General features: G+C 43.4%; 1 protein-coding gene across 11 annotated transcripts in view; it reads left to right on the top strand.

Moving 5' to 3' along the window:
* The window catches only part of TLN2 (talin 2), a 496,539-nt gene that overhangs the window by 321,371 nt on the left and 155,359 nt on the right, over positions 1-19,809 (top strand). For all 11 annotated transcript variants that reach the window (XM_027553835.1, XM_027553837.1, XM_027553839.1 and 8 more), the window contains 7 exons: positions 7,343-7,498; positions 10,520-10,621; positions 11,637-11,713; positions 14,451-14,631; positions 15,533-15,646; positions 18,612-18,720; positions 19,477-19,685. In XM_027553835.1, the coding sequence (XP_027409636.1) occupies positions 7,343-7,498; positions 10,520-10,621; positions 11,637-11,713; positions 14,451-14,631; positions 15,533-15,646; positions 18,612-18,720; positions 19,477-19,685 (948 nt within the window). The remainder of the gene's footprint in view (positions 1-7,342; positions 7,499-10,519; positions 10,622-11,636; positions 11,714-14,450; positions 14,632-15,532; positions 15,647-18,611; positions 18,721-19,476; positions 19,686-19,809) is intronic.

Below are 19,809 nucleotides of genomic sequence, written 5' to 3'. Positions count from 1 at the left end.
CCATTAAATCTTGAAGGAAGTTCATTGGCATAATTTAAGAAGTAAGTTAAAAGTGAGTGATTCATTCATTACTTGAATAGGCTATTCGGAATTCTAAATTAAAAAACTCAATGAAATTATAATTTATAAAATGTAGATATTGATATTGAACACAATTATACCACACAGCCTTCAGATCAATCATATATATATATTGTGAGAGAACAAGTTTGATATGTTTATAGATACTTCCATCATATTTCCTTCTATATTGGTGAATATTCTGTCCCCATTTGTAGATTCAACAAACATGGATCATGTAGTTCTATAGAATTAACTTTTGACAAGAAGTAGACTAACCTAGTTCAGACCCATGTGGCTCAAGGGTCAGCTGTACTTCATGCTGTATTTTCTTTGTTATAATAGAAAGTGCTTGGGTGTTGGAGCTGGGAAGATTGGCCTAGAATTCTTGATATAATATTGTCTCTGTGAGAAATAGCAGAAACTCATGACTTGGAGAGACATCTTTAACCTTCTTAAACCTCAGTTTCTTCATGTGAAAAATGGGAATTATAATTCTTTTGCATTTTAAGTAGTGCATTGACAGGTTCAGATGAAGAATCTGACAGGTCTTTTTTCCCCATTTATTATTGTTGTTGTTGTTTTAATTGGAGAATAATTACTTTAAATTGTGTATTAGTTTTTGCTGAATATTAACATAAATCCCCTCCATCCCACCCCTCTAGGTCATCACAGAGCTCTAATGAAGATTAAGTGAGATAATGTATGTAAATAAATATAGTAGCTGGAAGATAGGGATATTTAGTAAATTTTAGGTTAGCCAACTCCTTAGCCCTTCTTACAGCTTCCTAATTCCTGGCCCCTGAGTCCTCCAACTTTTAATTGGCTTTTAGAATCATGATACAGAGCAGGGGCTAGAAACCTTTTTTAATAAAGGGCCAGATAGTCAATGTCTTCGACCTTGCTGGCTGTGCTTCTCCTCTCTGTGCTTGTAGCCCAGAAGCAGTAGGCAATATGTAAATAAATGAGCTTGGTTATGTTCTTGTAAAGTTTTATTTATGGACTATGAAATATAATGTTTTCACTTTTCATGAAGTATTATTGCTCTTTTGAATCTCTTTCAACTCTGTAGAAATAGAAAATTTACTCTTAGCTCTAAGGCCAAAAAAATCGGGGGGTGATGGGGCAGAAAACTGGCTTTAGTACCTGTCATGGTTTGCTGGCCCCAGTAGGGAGGATAACTCTCATGAGCCTGTTACGTGACAGTGTTCTCAGTGGCTAAGAACATACACTCTGAAAGAAGACCTGGGTTTCAAATTCTGGCTTTGCACATAGTTTGACCTTCCATAAGTTACTTTACTTTCATTTCTGAACTTCGGTTTATTAACCTAGGACGTTGACTTTTTATGAGGTTTAAAGGAAATAATATAGAAAAGGAGACGCTTGTACAAATGATTTCAATAGATGGGACCTGTAAGCATCTGCAGTCTTCCTCTTTCATTGAAATCTTTTGCAGTTTATCTTGATAAGTTTTTCAAAACCCCATAAGGAACAGTAAGGCATTTCCCATGACTTGCAAAAGATCTTGTTTCTTTGCAAGAAATCTTTGTGTAAACCTTCCGATTTATAAATTTGCCTTTAACTTTCCTTGCAACCACAACCAGAGCTTTGAGGTGAGAAACCTGGGGAGCTGACCCTTTTCTCTCTGAACTATAAAAGCATCACAGAAGGCATTCAAAGCAACTCAGAATCATGAATTAAATCAAAATGAATTGCCAGTTGTTTTTAGGGAGAGAAACCGCTAATGAACAGAGTCTTTAACACCATTTTGCTTTTGAGCATCCCTCTCTGCCATGTGCCTAAAAGATTAAAAAGAAAAGCATACTGATGACACAGCAAAGCACCAAGGCAGCACTTTGGCAGGAAGCCACTGTAGAACTCTGGTGAGCACAGCAGGCTCACGGACTTAGGCCACGTTGGAGTCGGGCTTAGAGCCAAAGCATGCCCACAGCTTAGCCCACTGGCATCCCTCCACCCCAGTCTGAACCTGATGTAAGGCACAGGTGATGTAAGAATCAGCCAGTACACACACCTGCAAGAAGAGCCCAAGGCTAAGCAGACTTAATCACAGCCAGCTGCCAGGACTGAATCCTCAGTAACGGCTAAGAGGTGCTTGGAAGAGGATCATGTGCATTCTCAGTCCCGTCTGACTCTCTGCAACACTCTGGACTGTAGCCTGCCAGGCTCCTCTGTCCATGGGATTCTCCAGGCAAGAACACTGGAGCGGGTTGTCATTTCCTTCTCCAGGAAGTCTTCCTGACCCAGGGATTAAACCCCCGGCTCCTGCAGTGCAAGCCACTTCTTTCCCTCCACACCACTTGGGAAGCCCCTGAATGAAGAAAGGCTGGGGTTATTAGTGGATCCTACCTCTCCTTGGTAGAATACATACCTTCTCCTGCCTTTAAGTTACGCAAGCTCGACACCTCAGAACAAAACCAACCTGATGAGGATTGCCTCAAGATAGAAGTTGCTAGGTAGCTCACAGAATCGCAACCAGAGTCTACATGTGTCTGTGCACAAAAGAGTTGGGTCTTCACTGGATCCTGCCTAGCCTGCTGTCTTCTCCCAGAGATAAAAGGATACTGGTGTCTGTAGTTGGAAAACTGGAGAGGAGACGTGTGGGGTGGACTGAGATTCTAGATTTAGGGAGGAAGGGGGAACCTTATTGACTCTGGACCTTCTCCTATTATGTAGGTCTGCCACTAAGGTTCTAAGGCAGATCCTCTCTTGGGGGAGCCCTTGTATCACTAGCACAGAGCCAAGCCCCTTGCTGTTTTAACTTTCCCCAGCTGCTCTGCATTTTGCGGGTAGACTCAAAAATAATTGTGTCCCTTGATGGTGGTCCCTGTTGCTGAGTGACAGTGTTTTCTGAGTTTCTTTTATACCCTCTTCCCCCACCCCCAGTTATGAACTTGTACTGGAATGCCCACTGTAAGCTGTTTGCTCGTTCACTGTGGTTTCCTCTCCCAGACCAGAATGATCTCGGGAGTCGGGGCAATCCATCAGGATCCTGTGTTGCCTCACCCCAAAGCCCCTCACTGGGGAGGTGCAGATTTGAGAGCAGGAAGGCAACAGCTGCAAACCATATTTTATTTCTGATCTCCTTCCTAGGCCCGGCAGCTGGGCTGGTGCCAACCCTGTATGACTAAACCAGTGGCTCCTGAAGCCAAGTGATGCTGCCTGGCATGGTCCACCCTGCACTGATTTCACCCCTGGTGGAACTAGCCTCTCTACAAAGGATCTGACTCGTCCCTGAGTTTTCCCTAAGGACTCAGAGGTTCTTACAGTGCTATATTCCCCTTCTCAGACACCCACTCAGATTCCTACTGCCTTTATCTCCTCCTCTTGGGAGGAAGCTGGAGGTGTGCCGTGACCTTCCCTGTCTGATGCTTTGTGAACCGCCCACAGAAACTGGGAGGGGTATTTTTGCATTTTCTCTAATTGTTTCTCTCAGAAGTAGTAAACTGGTAGACAGTCTCTTTTAAAGTCAGAGATGTTTTTGTACTCAGACCTGTGTTCTAATCCTGGCTTTATCACTTATTATCATTGCTGGCCCCTTCATTTCAAGGTGGGGAAGTTGATGGTGCTGATGATGGCAACATTTGAGGGAGGCTCTGAAAATTAATGATAATATTTATTAAGCATCGGTCACACTACTGGTTTAAGTACCTGTCCTTGCATACACATCCATGTATACTTGTACACTTTGTGCTAATTTGTCTGCATATTGCTTTTGTAGTGGTGCTGTGGGAATTGCTAGATTTTTGCAAATAATCTTGAAAAGTTTGTTTTTTCCTGACCACTAGAAATGTGTTTTAAGTTAAATTTTTGGAGTAAGGAAAAGCACAGGACAATAATACAAATCATGTGAGATGATCATTGCTACCATTTCCTCATGCAGTGAGTTTTCTTAAAAAAAAAATGTTTAAAATTTTATTTCATAGGATCATGCTGTACAAACTCTTTTAATGTGAATAATTTATTATCATGAATCCAGTTGTTTTTCTGTACTATGATTTGTAATAGTTGTAGAGTAGGGATTCCCAGGTGGCTCAGTGGTAAAGAATACACCTGCCGAGGCAGGAGACACAGGTTCAATGCCTAGGTCAGGAAGATCCCCTGGCAGAGGAAATTGCAACCCATTCCAGTATTTTTTGTCAGGAGAATTTCGTGGAGGGAAGATCCTGGAGGGCTACTGTCCATGGGGTTACAAAGAGTCGAACACGACTGAGCATGATTATGCACCATTGTAGAGTAGTCTTCTGTTTGGAATATCATAATTATCAAATCTCTTATAGTTGACATTTTGGGTTATTTGTATTTTTTTGCTCTGAAAAACTCTAGCTAAGCCTTCTTGCTTTGTTATCTTTATACACATTTGTAACTTCTTTTTTAATAAGTTTCTAAAAGCAAATTGGACTAAAAGTGGGAACATTTTTAAAGCTTTGAATGGTTAACAAATTTTCTTCCATAAAGGTTTTGCTGTTTTAAATCACCATCAATAGTGGTCCTCTTTCATACCTTCTTTAATTGAGCATTAATTTTATAAAAGATAAACTATTATATATACATGAAAATTTATCTAATTTCTTCTTATGGCTGATTAACTAGTTATTTTATAATTTTAAACATTTTCTGATCATGTTCTTTGCCACATATGTTTGATTTATGATAACCTGTGACATATAAAGCATATGAAATTTTTTATCATCCTATTAGTTGTAAATATTTATTCACCAGTCATTTGTCTTTTAATTTTTTATGGTGAGGTCTCTTTCTTTCATTTCTCTCTCTTTTCAAAAAAAATATATCAAAGTCCATCTATTTTATAGTTAAAGCTTTTAATCTTTTCCTTTATTTGGCATTTGTGCTATACATTTCCACATCCCACCCCATCCCCCGCTGGAATCACAAAAATATCCAACTATATATTCTTTCTAAATTATTAACCTATCTTGAATTTGCTGTATCATGAGTATGAGGTCAGTTCAGTTCAGTTGCTCAGTCGTGTCCGACTCTTTGAGACCCCATGGACTACAGCATGCTGGGCTTCCCTGTCATTCATCAACTCCCGGAGCCTACTCAAACTCATGTCCGTTGCATTAGTGATGCCATCCAACCATCTCATCCTCTGTTGTCCCCTTCTCCTCCCGCCTTCAATCTCTCCCAGTATCAGGGTCCTTTCCACTGAGTCAGTTCTTCGCATCACGTGGCCAAAGTACTGGAGTTTCAGTTTCAGCATCAGTTCTTCCAATGAATTTTCAGGACTGATTTCCTGTGGGATGGACTGCTTGGATCTCCTTGCTGTTCAAGGGACTCTCAAGAGTCTCCTCCAACACCACAGTTCAAAAGCACCAATTCGTCGGTGCTCAGCTTTCTTTATAGTCCAGCTCTCACATCCACACATGACTACTGCAAAAACCATAGCTTTGAGTAGACGAACCTTTGTTGGCAAAGTAATGTCTCTGCTTTTTAATATGCTATCTAGGTTGGTCATAGCTTTTCTTCCAAGGAGCAAGCATCTTTTAATTTCATGTCTGCAGTCACCATCTGCAGTGATTTTGGAGCCCCCCAAAATAAAGTCTGTCACTGTTTCCATTGTTTCCCCATCTATTTGCCATGAAGTGATGGGACCAGATGCCATGATCTTAGTTTTCTGAATGTTGAGTTTTAAGCCAACTTTTTCTCTTCTCTTTCACTTTCATCAAGAGGCTCTTTAGTTCTTCTTTACTTTCTGCCATAATGGTGTCGTCTGCGTATCTGAGGTTACTGATATTTCTCCTGGCAGTCTTGATTCCAGCTTGTGCTTCATCCAGCCCAGCATTTCGCATGATGTACTTTATATATGTTAAATAAGCAGGGTGACAATATACAGCCTTGACGTACTCCTTTTCCTCTTTGGAACCAGTCTGTTGTTCCACGTCCAGTTCTAACCGCTGGTTCTTGACCTGCTCAGTGATTTCTCAGAAGGCAGGTCAGGTGGTCTGGTATTCCCATCTCTTTCAGAATTTTCCACAGTTTGTTGTGATCCACACAGTCAAAGGCTTTGGCATAGTCAGTAAAACAGAAATAGATGTTTTTCTGGAACTCTCTTTTTCGATGATCCAGCAGATGTTGGCAATTTGATCTCTGGTTCCTCTGCCTTTTCTAAATCCAGCTTGAACATCTGGAAGTTCATGGTACTGTTGAAGCCTGGCTTGGAGAATTTTGAGCATTACTTTGCTAGCGTGTGAGATGAATGCAATTGTGCTTTAGTTTGAGCATTCTTTGGCATTGCCTTTCTTTGGGTTTGGAATGAAAACTGAGCTTTCCAATCCTGTGACCACTGCTGAGTTTTCCAGGTTTGCTGGCATATTGAGTGTAACACTTTCACAGCATCATCTTTTAGGATTTGAAATAGCTCAGCTGGAATTCTATCACCTCCACTGGCTTTGTTCATAGTAATGCTTCCTAAGGCCCACTTGACTATGCATTCCAGGATATCTGGCTTTAGGTGAGTGATCACACCATCATGTTTATCTAGCTCATGATGATCTTTTTTGTACAGTTCTTCTGTGTATTCTTGCCACCTCTTCTTAATATCTTCTGCTTCTGTTAGATCCATACCATTTCTGTCCTTTATTGTGCTCATCTTTGCATGAAATGAGATAGGAATTATTATTTTAAAAAATTATTTTAATAGGTATGATAACTATTTCTTTAAAAACTTATTAAAACCAATCAAAATATTTTGAGTCCATAGATACACATTAAAAATAACAAAACCCAAGCCTCCAGATGGAAATATATTTCAGGGAATATTTAAAAAAAAAATCTGTGCTTAGTAATGAGAAGATAACTACTCTGGCAATTTTAGTTAATTCTAAATAGCTGAAGTGCCATATTTAAATTCTATATTAACCTTTTTGTGTTACTCACTGAGGTGGCTACTGGGAGTTCAGTTTAACTTCTTTTTCTCTGGATATGTTTTTTCTGTCACAATCTCTGTTTTTGGAGCAGCCTGACCTTCTGGACAGTATCTCTCTGCAGAGAAAACTTGTGGATCTTTCCAATTTCTGTGGATCCTTCCAGTCTTCTGATAGCTCTGTTTTAGCTTCCATCCCTTTAATTTACGAGTCATTTATCTAGTCTTTAAAAAACTCTTGATTTTCCAACAGCCCCGCCTATTTTGAAACAGTGATGTAAGTTGACCGCAGGTAAAAAATCACAAAATCACTGATGACTTGGAAAAATCAGATGTATTCAGAGGAAGAGCACTGATTCTTTGTACCTCCTGTTTCAGGAAAAGATGAAAGGGAAGAACAAGCTGGTGCCTCGCCTGCTGGGGATCACCAAAGACTCAGTGATGCGTGTGGATGAAAAGACCAAGGAAGTGTTGCAGGAGTGGCCACTGACCACGGTCAAGCGCTGGGCAGCCTCACCCAAGAGCTTCACACTGGTAGGGACTGGCTGAAGCAATGAGTGGGCTAGCATATTCTGGGTGATACCATGGGGCAGGGGAAACAAGATAAGCCCACTGGGCTTCCCTGGCCTTGGAGAGGGACAGATGGTGGGAGTCCCTAGGGCAGGGAGTGGGGGTACTCACTGGTCTAGAAGTGAGGGAGATGTTGAGCGCTGGGTCTCCTTAGCCACCTCTTTATCTCTGGTCGGTCCTCTAAGGCGGTCTGAGTTCCTTAATTAGAAAGAGCCAGTCAAGGATGATTCTTGGTCTTCTGTGGTTCTGATGCCATCCCCAGTATAGCCTAAAAAACAATTTGATGATGCTGTGAGGCCATAGGGATGCTTCTCATCTCTAGTTTTAGAAGTTTCTAAATAAGCTCTTAAGAATTGTGACATCTTGCCAAGCTGTGTTTTCCCAGCCTGCCTATGAAGAGACATGCTGTACAGTGGGAGTAGCACAGACTGTGGGGTAGTGTTCGAAATCAGCTTTCCTTCCCAGTTCTATGCCTTTGCTCAAGTTACTTCTCCTCTCTGAGCTTTAACGTCCTTGGTTGTGAAATGGGAATAGTAATACCTGTTTCTCAGAGTTACCAGAGTCAAATGAGACGATGATAACAAAATGCCCAAAGTGAAGTACACTGAATGTCGGGAGGATGTGTGTTTGTTCCAGACCTTTAAACTTCTGAATTCTCCCTCCCAACCCCAGTATCTGCTTTTAGCAGAGTATACCGTGTGGCCCTCACTATAGCCAGCCACACTGATATATGAAAATCAGTAGTGCAATTATTTTGTAGTTGTATTGAGCCATAAGAGAATCAGAAAGTGTTGAAATTTGTCAGTTTCTTCAGAATTCCTAAATGGTGCCATTCTCCAGCTCTCATGAACACTTGAAACATCTGCATCTAGGAAAGATCTTACATCAGAGCATCAGAAAAAAGGTATCAAGAAGGGGCCTTGGTGGGAATGTTAGTTATCTAATTTGAGCATTGACTCTTGCCACTTGGGAGGAATCTTCAGAAAACATACCTTCCTTCCATTTAGGTCTACTTACCTGCCATGCTTTTTGAGTATAATTACTTAAGTATTTCTTCTATATATTATACATTGACCACTACATGAGATGGTATTACTTTTGCTTCATCCTCATAATAAGATTGAAGAAAATGCATAAGGTGAAGGATATAATTTACTTCTGTTTTTATCCATCTCATTGCTCTTTCTCTTTCTAAAGTTACCAGTTTTCTTTTGTCTTCATTTTCTGTGTATTCAGAGTTTTTTTCTTAAGCCATTCTTTAAAGGTAAATCTGCTAGCAACAAATTTTTTAGTTTTCCTTTAGCTGACGGAGAATCTTCTTATTTTCCCTTCATTCATGAAGATTAATTTTGCCAGATACAGAATTTGAGATTCTCAGTTCTTTTAGCACTTGAAAAATGTCATTCCACTTCTCTCTGGCCTCTGCCGTTTCAGCATAGAAACTTTCTGGCATCGTGTTGGTGTTCATTTATAGGTAACATGCTGCTTTTCTATGAATGTTTTGAAGATTGTCTTTCTCCAGTTTTCATAAGTTCTTGGTGTGGATTTCTTAGGCTTATTCTGTTGTAGGGTTTGCTTAGTTTCTTGAATTTGTAGGCTTACGTCATTCACTAATTTTTATAAGTTTTCAGTCATTGTTTCTTTATATACATATATATATATATATAATGTATGTATATATTTTGGTCCAACAGTAGGAGGCTCTACTCTCCTTCTGTGTTTCTGATGATATGGATATTAGGTCTTTTTTAAATTGTCCTACAGATCCCTGAAGCTCTCTTTTGTTTTGCCTGTTTTCTGTTGTTTCACTTGACTAAATTTTATCAGTCTATTTTCGAGCTGACTGGTTCTGTTCTTTGTCATTTCCACAGTACTATTTTATCTATCCCATGAGTTTTTTACTTCGATTATGGCATGTTTTTATTTGCAAATTTCAGTCTGGTTCTTTTTTATGACTTAAATTTCTTTGTTAAGCCTCTTGTTTTCATTTGTTTCAGGAGATTTTGTCATTGTTGAAACATTTTTTATGATTCAAAATTTAAAAATTCTTACCAGATGATTCCAACATCTGATTCATTTCAGTATTGGCATCAGTTGATTATCTTTTTTTTTTTCTTACATTGTATTCATCTTGGTTCTTGACATGCGTAGTGATTTTTAATTATATCGTAGATGCTATGGATTTTATATCAGGATCTTCTTTATATCTCTGTTTTCATAGACAGTCACCTTGTTTAGGTCTGGTGTATAGTCCAATGTTCTGGCATACTTCTGTGGACTTGAGTTGGCAATGGAAATTTATTTTCTGAGCCCTGGCAATGTTCTGGACTGCCTTGTTCTTCTGACATTGCTGGGTTCCTGCTCAAAGCCTGCTAGTGCTGTCTATGAGGGAATAAAGTAATTCCTATGGCCACCTACTATTAACAGGTGACCTTTCTTAGGAACACAGAAGGTGAGTGGAGGGGAGGGAGACACAGGGCTTCACTGTGGCCACTGCTGCAGAGCGATCAGACCACCTGCCTGCCTGGGTTGTGGAGAAGGGCCTGGGATGGCCAGGCTTTCACTGCTTTGCAGCCGCCCATGAGCAACTCAGTTGTGAAGCTGCTTGAGGCTCCCAATTAGGTCTTTGTTGGGCTTCCCATCTCCTGGTCCCTTGGCCAGAGAGAACAGACTTTCATAACCTTCCTGTTGGAGGTTCCAAGTTCAGGCCTCTCCAGCACCCAGCCTTGGAAATGTGGGATATAAAATAAAACTCGAGAACTCATCAGATTGTGGTGCCTCGAATACTGAGGTCACCAGTCAATACAACTTTCCAGGTTTCAGAGCCCTACCATTGTTTGTTGAATACATTTTAGGGTGTTGTATTTAGGGGAGATGAGCAAGAACAGTGAATCTATGCCAGAACTTGTTCCAAGATTGGACCCCCTCACCTTTGAAACTGGTGATGTGACTGTATTTCTTCTAACGTGAGTTTTCCCCCCCTAGGATTTTGGGGAGTATCAGGAAAGCTACTACTCCGTACAGACCACTGAAGGAGAGCAAATATCCCAGCTGATTGCAGGCTACATTGACATCATCCTCAAAAAGGTATTTCATACTGTGCAGATTAGACAGCACTTCTTTATTTAAAAGTCTCAGTTTAGATGGTGTAGCTACCTGGAAAATAAAAAGCTCATGTAAAGTACTTGATGCGCTAATGGAATCTTTAGCATTAAGATTGCTTGAGTGTGCAGTCTTTGACCGCGTATCCATTTCTGATTTTGCTGCAGCTCACATTTGTGTCATTGACTGCCAGGTAGTGAGCAAGTGTATCATTTAGCTAATGAATGAGCCTAGCTCACCCCTCAGCATCTTCCTCTCTAGGTAGTTGTTATGTTTTCCTCTCTAGAAACTGGGTTGAGGGCCTAAAGATTTACTTTCATTTTTTTTCTTTCTCTCTCATCCAGTTTTAATGAGGGGGAGGGTGTTATATGCCATAGTGGTACATAAAATAACCTTTCCTAAGGTTTCAATATACCACCCACTGAAATAGCCAAGTTCTAGTAGAGTATTCGGAGAAGGCAATGGCACCCCACTCCAGTACTCTTGCCTGGAAAATCCCATGGATGGAGGAGCCTGGTAGGCTGCAGTCCATGGAGTCGCTAAGAGTCAGACACGACTGAGCGACTTCACTTTCACTTTTCACTTTCCTGCATTGGAGAAGGCAATGGCAACCCACTCCAGTGTTCTTGCCTGGAGAATCCCAGGGATGGGGGAGCCTGGTGGGCTGCTGTCTATGGGGTCGCACAGAGTCGGACACGACTGAAGCGACTTAGCAGCAGCAGCAGCAGCAGCAGTAGAGTATTAGTGTCTTAATTTTAACTATATGAAATTGTCTGTGCAATAATATATACAAAAGGCACTATATATATATATTAAATATTACATTTCTTTTTCATTATAACTATTGATTTTATTCACCTATCACTTATTAAATATCCCATACAAGGAATTTGGGATCAACCTTAACGTACCTGCTTATGTGGCTCATTTTAAAAGGCCTCCTTAAAAGGATCTTGTGTCAAGACCTGCTAACTTTCATGTTTGTCTTGTTTTACCTCAGAAACAAAGTAAAGATAGATTTGGACTGGAGGGCGATGAGGAGTCAACTATGTTAGAAGAATCTGTCTCCCCTAAAAAGTAAGTGTATTTAAGATGAGGGATAACTGCCTTCTCCCAGCATGGGCAGGTTTCCTAGGCCAACTCTGGGCCGGTTGCCTGAAGTCCTTCACGTGGAGGGATGATGGATGAGACAGATGAGTCTTGCTTCTCAAAGTGTGGTCCCCAGACCATTGTCATCACTGTTGAGGGTGTCCTGTTGGGGTGAGGGCGGCTGGGGGTTTCAGGGAGACACGGAAGACCATGTGGTACTTAATTCCATCTTTAGACATGGTAAGCCTTCATGTCCCACTTTGAATTTCTGATTTAAATCTCATAAACTGCATCATTATCATCAAAGCCTGGAGAGTGAGTTCAGTTCTGTATCTTTTGGGCTAGGGACCTACCCAGTAGGGGAATTTTTGTTTATGAGACGCTAGTTACTGCTGTGCTTGATACACATGTCATGAGGTAGCAAAAGGAAATGGTAAAAACAGGGACTCTGGAGCCAGAGTTACTAGGTTTCAATCTGGGGTCTGTTTTTCAATGTGTGGCCCTGGGGGCGTTATGAGTTTTCTCTGTCTCCTTCATGAATAATGATTGATAGTACTACCTCATAAGTTGATTTCGATGCTTGAGTTCTTAATAATGCTTATAAAACAAATAAAGCACATTAAGCAATCTCTTGATTGTAATACATATTTGCTATTTTTATCATTATTTTAAATTTAGAGCAGTCTCAATTTAGCCCCGTTTTGTGAATGAGGAAACTGAGATTTATTAAAATTTAGGAATAGGCAAGACCTGTTGAGAAGCCTGTTCACCCACCCCCTTGATGTTCATGGAGCATTGTAGTGACAGTTTTTCTGGTCTATACTGTGTGTGTCCATCTTGCTGTCTTACTTGATCCCAGCAACATCCCCCATGGCAGAGGTAGGCTAGATCTTGTCATCCTCAGACCGTGGATGAGGAATCTGAAGCTCCTGGAGGTCAGTTGAGATGTACACCTGGGGCCGAGCCAGGACTCGGATTCAGGTCTGCGACATCTCCTCTAGGGCGCTGTCCTAGGGCAGCATCTTGAACTTGCCCAATTGTAGTCACTGTTTCTCCACCTTGGCTGCTGTGTACCACTTTCTCACAGTTTGCATCGTAATCCCCTTGAAAGTGTTTCTCTATTTGTCCCCTATTAGTATACAACTTTGGAGAAGGCAATGGCACCCCACTCCAGTACTTTTGCCTGGAAAATCCCATGGATAGAGGAGCCTGGTAGGCTGCAGTCCATGGGGTTGCTAAGAGTCAGACACAACTGAGCAACTTCACTTTCACTTTTCACTTTCATGCATTGGAGAAGGAAATGGCAACCCACTCCAGTGTTCTTGCCTGGAGAATCCCAGGGATGGGGGAGCCTGGTGGGCTGCCGTCTCTGGGGTCGCACAGAGTCAGACACGACTGAAGTGACTTAGCAGCAGTAGCAGCAAGTATACAACTTGGAGCCAAATTTGATGTACTGCATTTCAAGTGCTGTTTGGTACCCTCTGGCAAAAGACTTGATTTCTTGGAGTTATTAATGACCATCAGATGAATGTTAGTAAGCTAGTGCTTCCTAATAGGGTCAACTGTGCGCTTCACAGGATTCCACTGCACTTGAACTTCTCCTAGGAGAAGCTCAGTAAGTGTCTGTGCCCTGAGTGCTGGGACCCTCCCCTGCCTGGCACCACTGCAGCCCCTCCCCACTGCAGAGGGCATCACAGTCCAGGGAGATCCTCATCACGAGATCTTTCACTTCTCCCTGAATTAGACATTGGCTGAGATCTTGGAATGTAGCTGAGCTCTGAGAGGAGCCTTAGATACACCCTCTCTAGTGCCAGTTCCTCTGCAGATGCTAATGTCCCTCCATGGATACCTGTCGATTGGTACCCTAACTTGACTCACAACCTTTGCCCTGGGCAACAGGAAGTACACTGTGATGGTTCCAGAATCCTGGGACAGAGGCTCCTATGCCTTAACACAGCTACTCACCAACCCTGCCCCACTCCCTCCCCACCCCGCAACACAGACTCTCCCATATTCCCTGTGGGTTTGTCCTCTGGGTTATCAGAGTCTTACCCTCATGTGCTCAAAGTCCTTGGCACTCACCTCTCATTCCAGGAAAATATCAAGAGGTAAAAACTTGAAATTTTTTTTTACTAGATGCTCTGGGAGTCTTCCCAGACTTAAGTTGACATCATTTGGACGAGGTACCAAGGTCAGCCAGTCATCAAGGCTCCACAGGTGTTGAAACATCCTCTGTGGTCAGTGGCTTTCCACCTGGGAAAGGAGAGCTAAGCTGAGGGAGATGTGAAGTTCATTTCCACATTTCTTCCTTCAAACTAAGGATTACTGATCTCTGTCCCCAGGGCTTAGAATAGAACCTGGCATGCAGTAGATTTGTGTTGAATGAATGCTATTTCAGGTAGAATTTACCAAATACTACATCACTGTATCCAGAACATTCACTTAGGCCTAGAACGTCATTGCTTTCTGTGTCTTTCTGAACAGCTAATAGCATAAAGCCAGTAATTAATTACAGTACTGATTATATCAAAGGATTCATTCATCTCAGGGTTTTGCTGAGCATTTGAGTGCTGTTACCTCATTCATGATCCTGTCTATATTTGCCTCTTTTAAACTGGTTGTCATAGCATGCAGCATGAACACTGCTAACACCTGTGGTATCAGGCGCATTGACACTCCATGTGAGCGGCCACCTCGCAGTGACCAAAGCTTCTGTTCCCCGCAGGTCCACCATCCTGCAGCAGCAGTTCAATCGCACCGGGAAGGTGGAACATGGTTCGGTGGCCCTGCCAGCGGTAATGCGCTCTGGCTCCAGCGGGCCTGAGACCTTCAATGTTGGCAGCATGCCCTCCCCACAGCAGCAGGTCATGGTTGGGCAGATGCACCGCGGTCACATGCCCCCGCTGGTGAGGCTCCCGGGGGCCCTGCCCTGTGCATCACTAGGCTGCCCTGGTGTCCAGGGAGCGATACCAGCCTGGTGATGGGTTGTGTGTGTTATCCCCACGCTTGCTACTTCCTATCTGCACCCTGGCTCTTCAGCTCTGCAGTCCCAAATGCCCAATTCCCAGTGTGTTTTCTTTTAAATGGGTGGCTCTGGCAGTGCTCTGTCTAGGACTACAGGTGTCCTCAAGGGCTGGACAAGAGCCAGTGGCCTCTCCACGTGGTTTGTGAGTGAGGGCTAGGATCCTGCTCGCGAACTTGCTCATCAGCCCAGTACCCCTCAGAGAGGCTCAGAACTAGTCCAAGTCCGTTCCACTCCACACACCCCCCGAGCACATCATTGGTTTCTTACACTGTGCTCCTCTGCCTGAGTCTCTCTGGAATCTCATGCTTTGGGACAAGAACTTTTTGAAAGCAGAAGAGCCTGAAAGCCCAGAAGTGATTTGACTGAAGAAGCATGTTGACTGTATTGTAGGTTTGGGTGAAATCTTTATTTACTTACCAAGAATTCAAATCTAACACCCACATGATTCCTGTGCAGGGGAACTTCTGTTCTGAATACTCAAGGGTTGGGGCCCCTGAGCTCCCAGCGGGGGACTCTTTCTGAGCCTTCTTGTCAGCTAATTACACTCTCTACACTCTGCTGATTATAATCACTCTATTGCAAACACCCCTATTTAGTATTCTATTCATGTGTCACAATACCTATTTCCAGCCCCAGTTGAAATAGGAGGTGGTTCAGGCAGTTTGTTGAGAGGTACTCTGGACCGCTGTGTCTTGATCCCAGATCCAATTTCCTTGCTTACATAGAGGCTCTGTTGCCAGGCCAGGAGCATGGTGTGATCCCTGTGTTACCTACCTTTGCAGACCTCAGCCCAGCAGGCCCTCATGGGGACCATCAACACGAGCATGCACGCTGTCCAGCAGGCCCAGGATGACCTCAGCGAGCTCGACTCCCTGCCACCTCTCGGCCAGGATATGGTGAGGGTCATTCAGCACTTTTTTTAAAGAATATTTTCTTTTTTTAAATATTTATTTATTTGGCTGTGCCAGTCTTAATTGCAGCACATGGGATCTTTAGTTGTGGCCTGTGGGATCTGTTTCCCTGACCAAGATTGAACCCAGGCCCCCAGCCTTGGGAGCATGGAGTCAGCCACTAGACCACCAGGGAAGTTCAGCATTTTTATTTAATGTCTCTGCCCTCACAGAAAATGGGATTCTGTACTCTGGCTAGATTCAGTGAGGTGAATCTCTGTCTCCAGCTGGGTGAGGTGCCAATCCATATTTTTTTTAAGAGATGGAGTCCCTGTCTTTAAGCTGCACCCAAGGAAGAGGGTACTAGTGGTAAAGAACCCACCTGCAATGCAGGAGACATAAAAGATACTGATTTGATCCCTGGGTTGGGAAGATCCCCACTCCAGTATTCTTGCCTAGAGATTCCCATGGACTGAGGTGCCTGGAGGGCTATAGTCCATAGGGTCACAAAGAGTTGGACATGACTGAAGCAATTTAGCACTTAGCACAGGAAGAAAGAATCATAAAATGCTACGGGCTATTGGCAGTACCCCTTTAGGCTAAGAACTTAGACTCAAGTGGGGCCCACATTCCAGGCCTACAGCTCAGTGGCTATGTCTTCTGGGCAACTTTCTCTAAGGTCCACTTTGTTATCCCTGAGAAGGGCTGTTGTGAGGGTTGACAACACAATCATGAAAAAAAAGTTCTTCCCTTGTGTGTGGGCTTCCCTTGTGGCTCAGCTGGTAAAGAATCTGCCTGCAATGTGGGAGACCTGGATTCGATCCCTGGGTTGGAAAGATCCCCTGGAGAAGGGAACAGCTGCTCACTCCAGTTTTCTGGCCTGGAGAATTCCATGGACTGTATAGTCTCTGTACTGTTCTCTATACTGTTCTCACTGTATAGTCCATGGCGTCACAAAGAGTCGACTGAGCACCTTTCACTTTCACTTCACAAAGTTCTTAGCCCCGCACCTAACACAGTGTGAGCCCAGTGAGTATTAGCTGGATTTGTTGTTAATCCCGGTGGTTCTCACACTCAAGCAAACCTCAGAGTCATCCAGAGGCTAAAAATGGGCCCCTCCCCCATTTTTTCTGACTCAGTTGGTCTGGGGTGAGGCTGGAGAATTTGCATTTCCAGCAAGTTCTCAGGTGCTACTGCTTGTCTGGGAACCATGCTTTGTGAACTGCTGGGTTCGTACTACTGAACTTTTCAGTGAGGCAGGGCGTTTAACTGCCTTCCCATAGCTGCCATTGCATGAAATCATCTAGTCCCTTGCTGTTTAAATTGTGATCCCCAGGCCAGCAGCCTTGGCAGCACCTAGGATCTTTTGAGAGGTACAGAATCTTAGGCCTGCCTCCGCCCTTCTGAATCAGAATCTATGTTTTAGTTCCCAGCTGTTTTGTGTACACAGGGAAGTTTGCCAAGCACCGGCTACCATTGTCATTCTCTGTCCCGCTTTGCACATTAGAATCACCTGAAAGGCTTAAAGGACAAAGCCTAGGGCCCAGGTCAGACCAAGCAGATCAGTGTTGCTGGAGGTGGGGCCTGGGTTTCCATGGTGTTTTATCTCTTTATGATTCTCATATGCAGCCAGGGTTGGAAACCATGGCTGTAGTACTGCCTGGACATCACAGGGGCAGAACCAAGACACAGTTTGTAGCCTCGTCTCATCCAGTCAGGACAGCTGCCTCCAAGTTCTCTCTGCTCAATGTGTTTTTCATTTGTGTACCTGTAAACCTGAAGGGTGCAGCATCCTCAAAGCTGTTTGTCTCAAGTCTCTGAAGTTATTAAGTATTTTGCTTTCAGGAACTTGAGACTAAAAATACATATGGCAGCCTCCCATATCCAGCATAGTTGGGAGAGGGAGTTTTTAAATATCTGGACTTAATATTCTTGCTTCACCAACTTTTGAAGAATTAATATATAAAATATTTTAGTGCTAGACATACTCTGAACCAAGATTAATATTTGGGGACTATTTGGGGAAGGAGACCAGAACCATCTATTACCATGGGATCACCATTGCCAGTATAAGCACTCATTGGCTAAGACCAGAAATGGCCAAAAGCAGAATTTGCTAAGAGTCACATGAGCATACAGTATAAGAACTAGAAAGGTTTCAAAAGACCACTGAGTTTTTACAGTAGAAGAAATTTAGGCACAGGAACTGAGTGAAGTTTGCTCAATGTCATATGACATATTATGGATCCAGAGCAGGAGTCCTGAAGACCACCCCTCAAAATCCTGCCAGTAAAGGTGCACATCAGCATGATATTCATGTCATAAAAGACAGTTGCTACACTGAGAGAAGACTCTCAGCTAAAATACCCTGATTCTCACTCCATTCTCTAAAAAAATGAAGTTGAAAATTAGCAACAGTTGCTGCCAGTGAGTTTCCCAGGTGACTCGGTGGTAATCTGCCCGCCACTGCAGTAGACACAGGAGATGCAGTTCAATCCCTGAGTTGGAAGGATCCCATTGAGTAGGAAGTGGCAACCCACTCGAGTTTTCTTGCCTGTGAAATCCCATGGACAGTGGAGCCTGGAAGGCTATAGCCCATGGGGTCAGAAGGAGTCAGACATGACTGAGCATGCACGTTGGTGCCACTGGGCAGTATTATTATAAGATACTAATTATCTCCATTTTTTTAACTGGATTTACCTATGTAAAACCATAGAGAGTTTTGTCTCCAAAATCTTAAATAAAAGGTAGCCCGAGTAAGAAGCATTGAGAATTTTCATTCCATGTGGCATGAATGAATGAGCAAGAGACCTGTTAAGGACATTGTTAAAGATGACGTAAGGGCCTCACAGGTGCCGGCCCAGTGAGAGGAGTGTGGTCAGAATGCTGGTCTCATTTTATGGCACGGCTTCTCTGGTTTCCTGGGTAACCCTGCGCAGCGATTGTGTCATGCAGTTATCTGGTTTTGCAGGCGTCCAGGGTGTGGGTTCAGAATAAAGTGGATGAATCCAAACACGAAATCCACTCTCAAGTCGATGCCATCACAGCTGGAACCGCGTCAGTTGTTAACCTCACAGCCGGTGAGTCCTTGAGGGATTTGTGGTGTATTGTGGTTTTGTTCAAAAAAAAAAAAAAAGAGAGAAGTTCTTAGTCTTTGATTGAAGCAACAGATTTTTCCTATTCTGAGAGAAGAGCCTATTTTTAGGCCCTCACAATGCTTCAAGCATTTTCTCCACCTGACCCAGGAGAAAGGCGGGGACCCTCTCTTGCCTATGTGACTATATCATGCACCCTCAGTGAAAAGCACTTACTCAGCTCATTGTCCATCAAGCTGCTGGACATACTTCAGAGTTTATTGAGGCCAGTTTCTGCCTTCTGAGAGCTTACAGTCTCAAAATGGTTTTGTATGACTAGCCGTCACGGGTGCCTTCCTCCATCTTGTCTAACTGTGGTCTTCTCTGGATTGCATGGCTCTCAGCCTCGCATGGTCAAGTGAGAGCCAGGGACGATCTTGGCATCACCAAGCAGCCTTGCAGTGTTTCGGGGACAGAGTTGACCTCTCCAAGCTGCTGACCTTGGAGAGGCCTTCTGAAAAGGACTGTGAGATGCTAGTTTTAAAGGTGTTCACACTCAGAATCTCAAAGTGTGAGACCTCAGGGTGAAAGGACCTCATGAAGAGCAGCCTTGGAGATGGGGAGACGAGATGCCTGACTCTTGCAGGATGTCGCAAGCGGGTGGGGGTCTGCTGCCAGTGTCACCCCCTGTCTCATGTTACCCTGGGCTCTCTGCAGCCTTCACCGCCCTTCTCTGATGGTGTCAATCCTTCTCTGTCCCAGGTGATCCTGCGGACACCGACTACACTGCCGTGGGATGCGCCATCACCACCATTTCTTCCAACCTGACGGAGATGTCCAAGGGCGTGAAGCTGCTAGCAGCCCTCATGGATGACGAGGTGGGCAGTGGGGAGGACTTGCTCAGAGCCGCGAGGACCCTCGCCGGGGCTGTGTCAGATTTGCTGAAAGCTGTGCAGCCAACTTCTGGAGAGGTGAGCTTTGGGGTGAGCAGTCACTCAAGGTTCTTTTTTTTAACTTTTTATTTTGTGTTGGGGTATAAACAATTAACAATGTTGTGGTAGTTTCCAGTGGACAGTGAGGGGACTCAGCCATGTA

This window comes from Bos indicus x Bos taurus, chromosome 10 (assembly GCF_003369695.1).
Source record: "Bos indicus x Bos taurus breed Angus x Brahman F1 hybrid chromosome 10, Bos_hybrid_MaternalHap_v2.0, whole genome shotgun sequence".
Classification (NCBI taxonomy): domain Eukaryota; kingdom Metazoa; phylum Chordata; class Mammalia; order Artiodactyla; family Bovidae; genus Bos; species Bos indicus x Bos taurus.
Note: the sequence above shows the minus strand (reverse complement) of the source record. Positions and strands in the feature narration are given on the sequence as shown.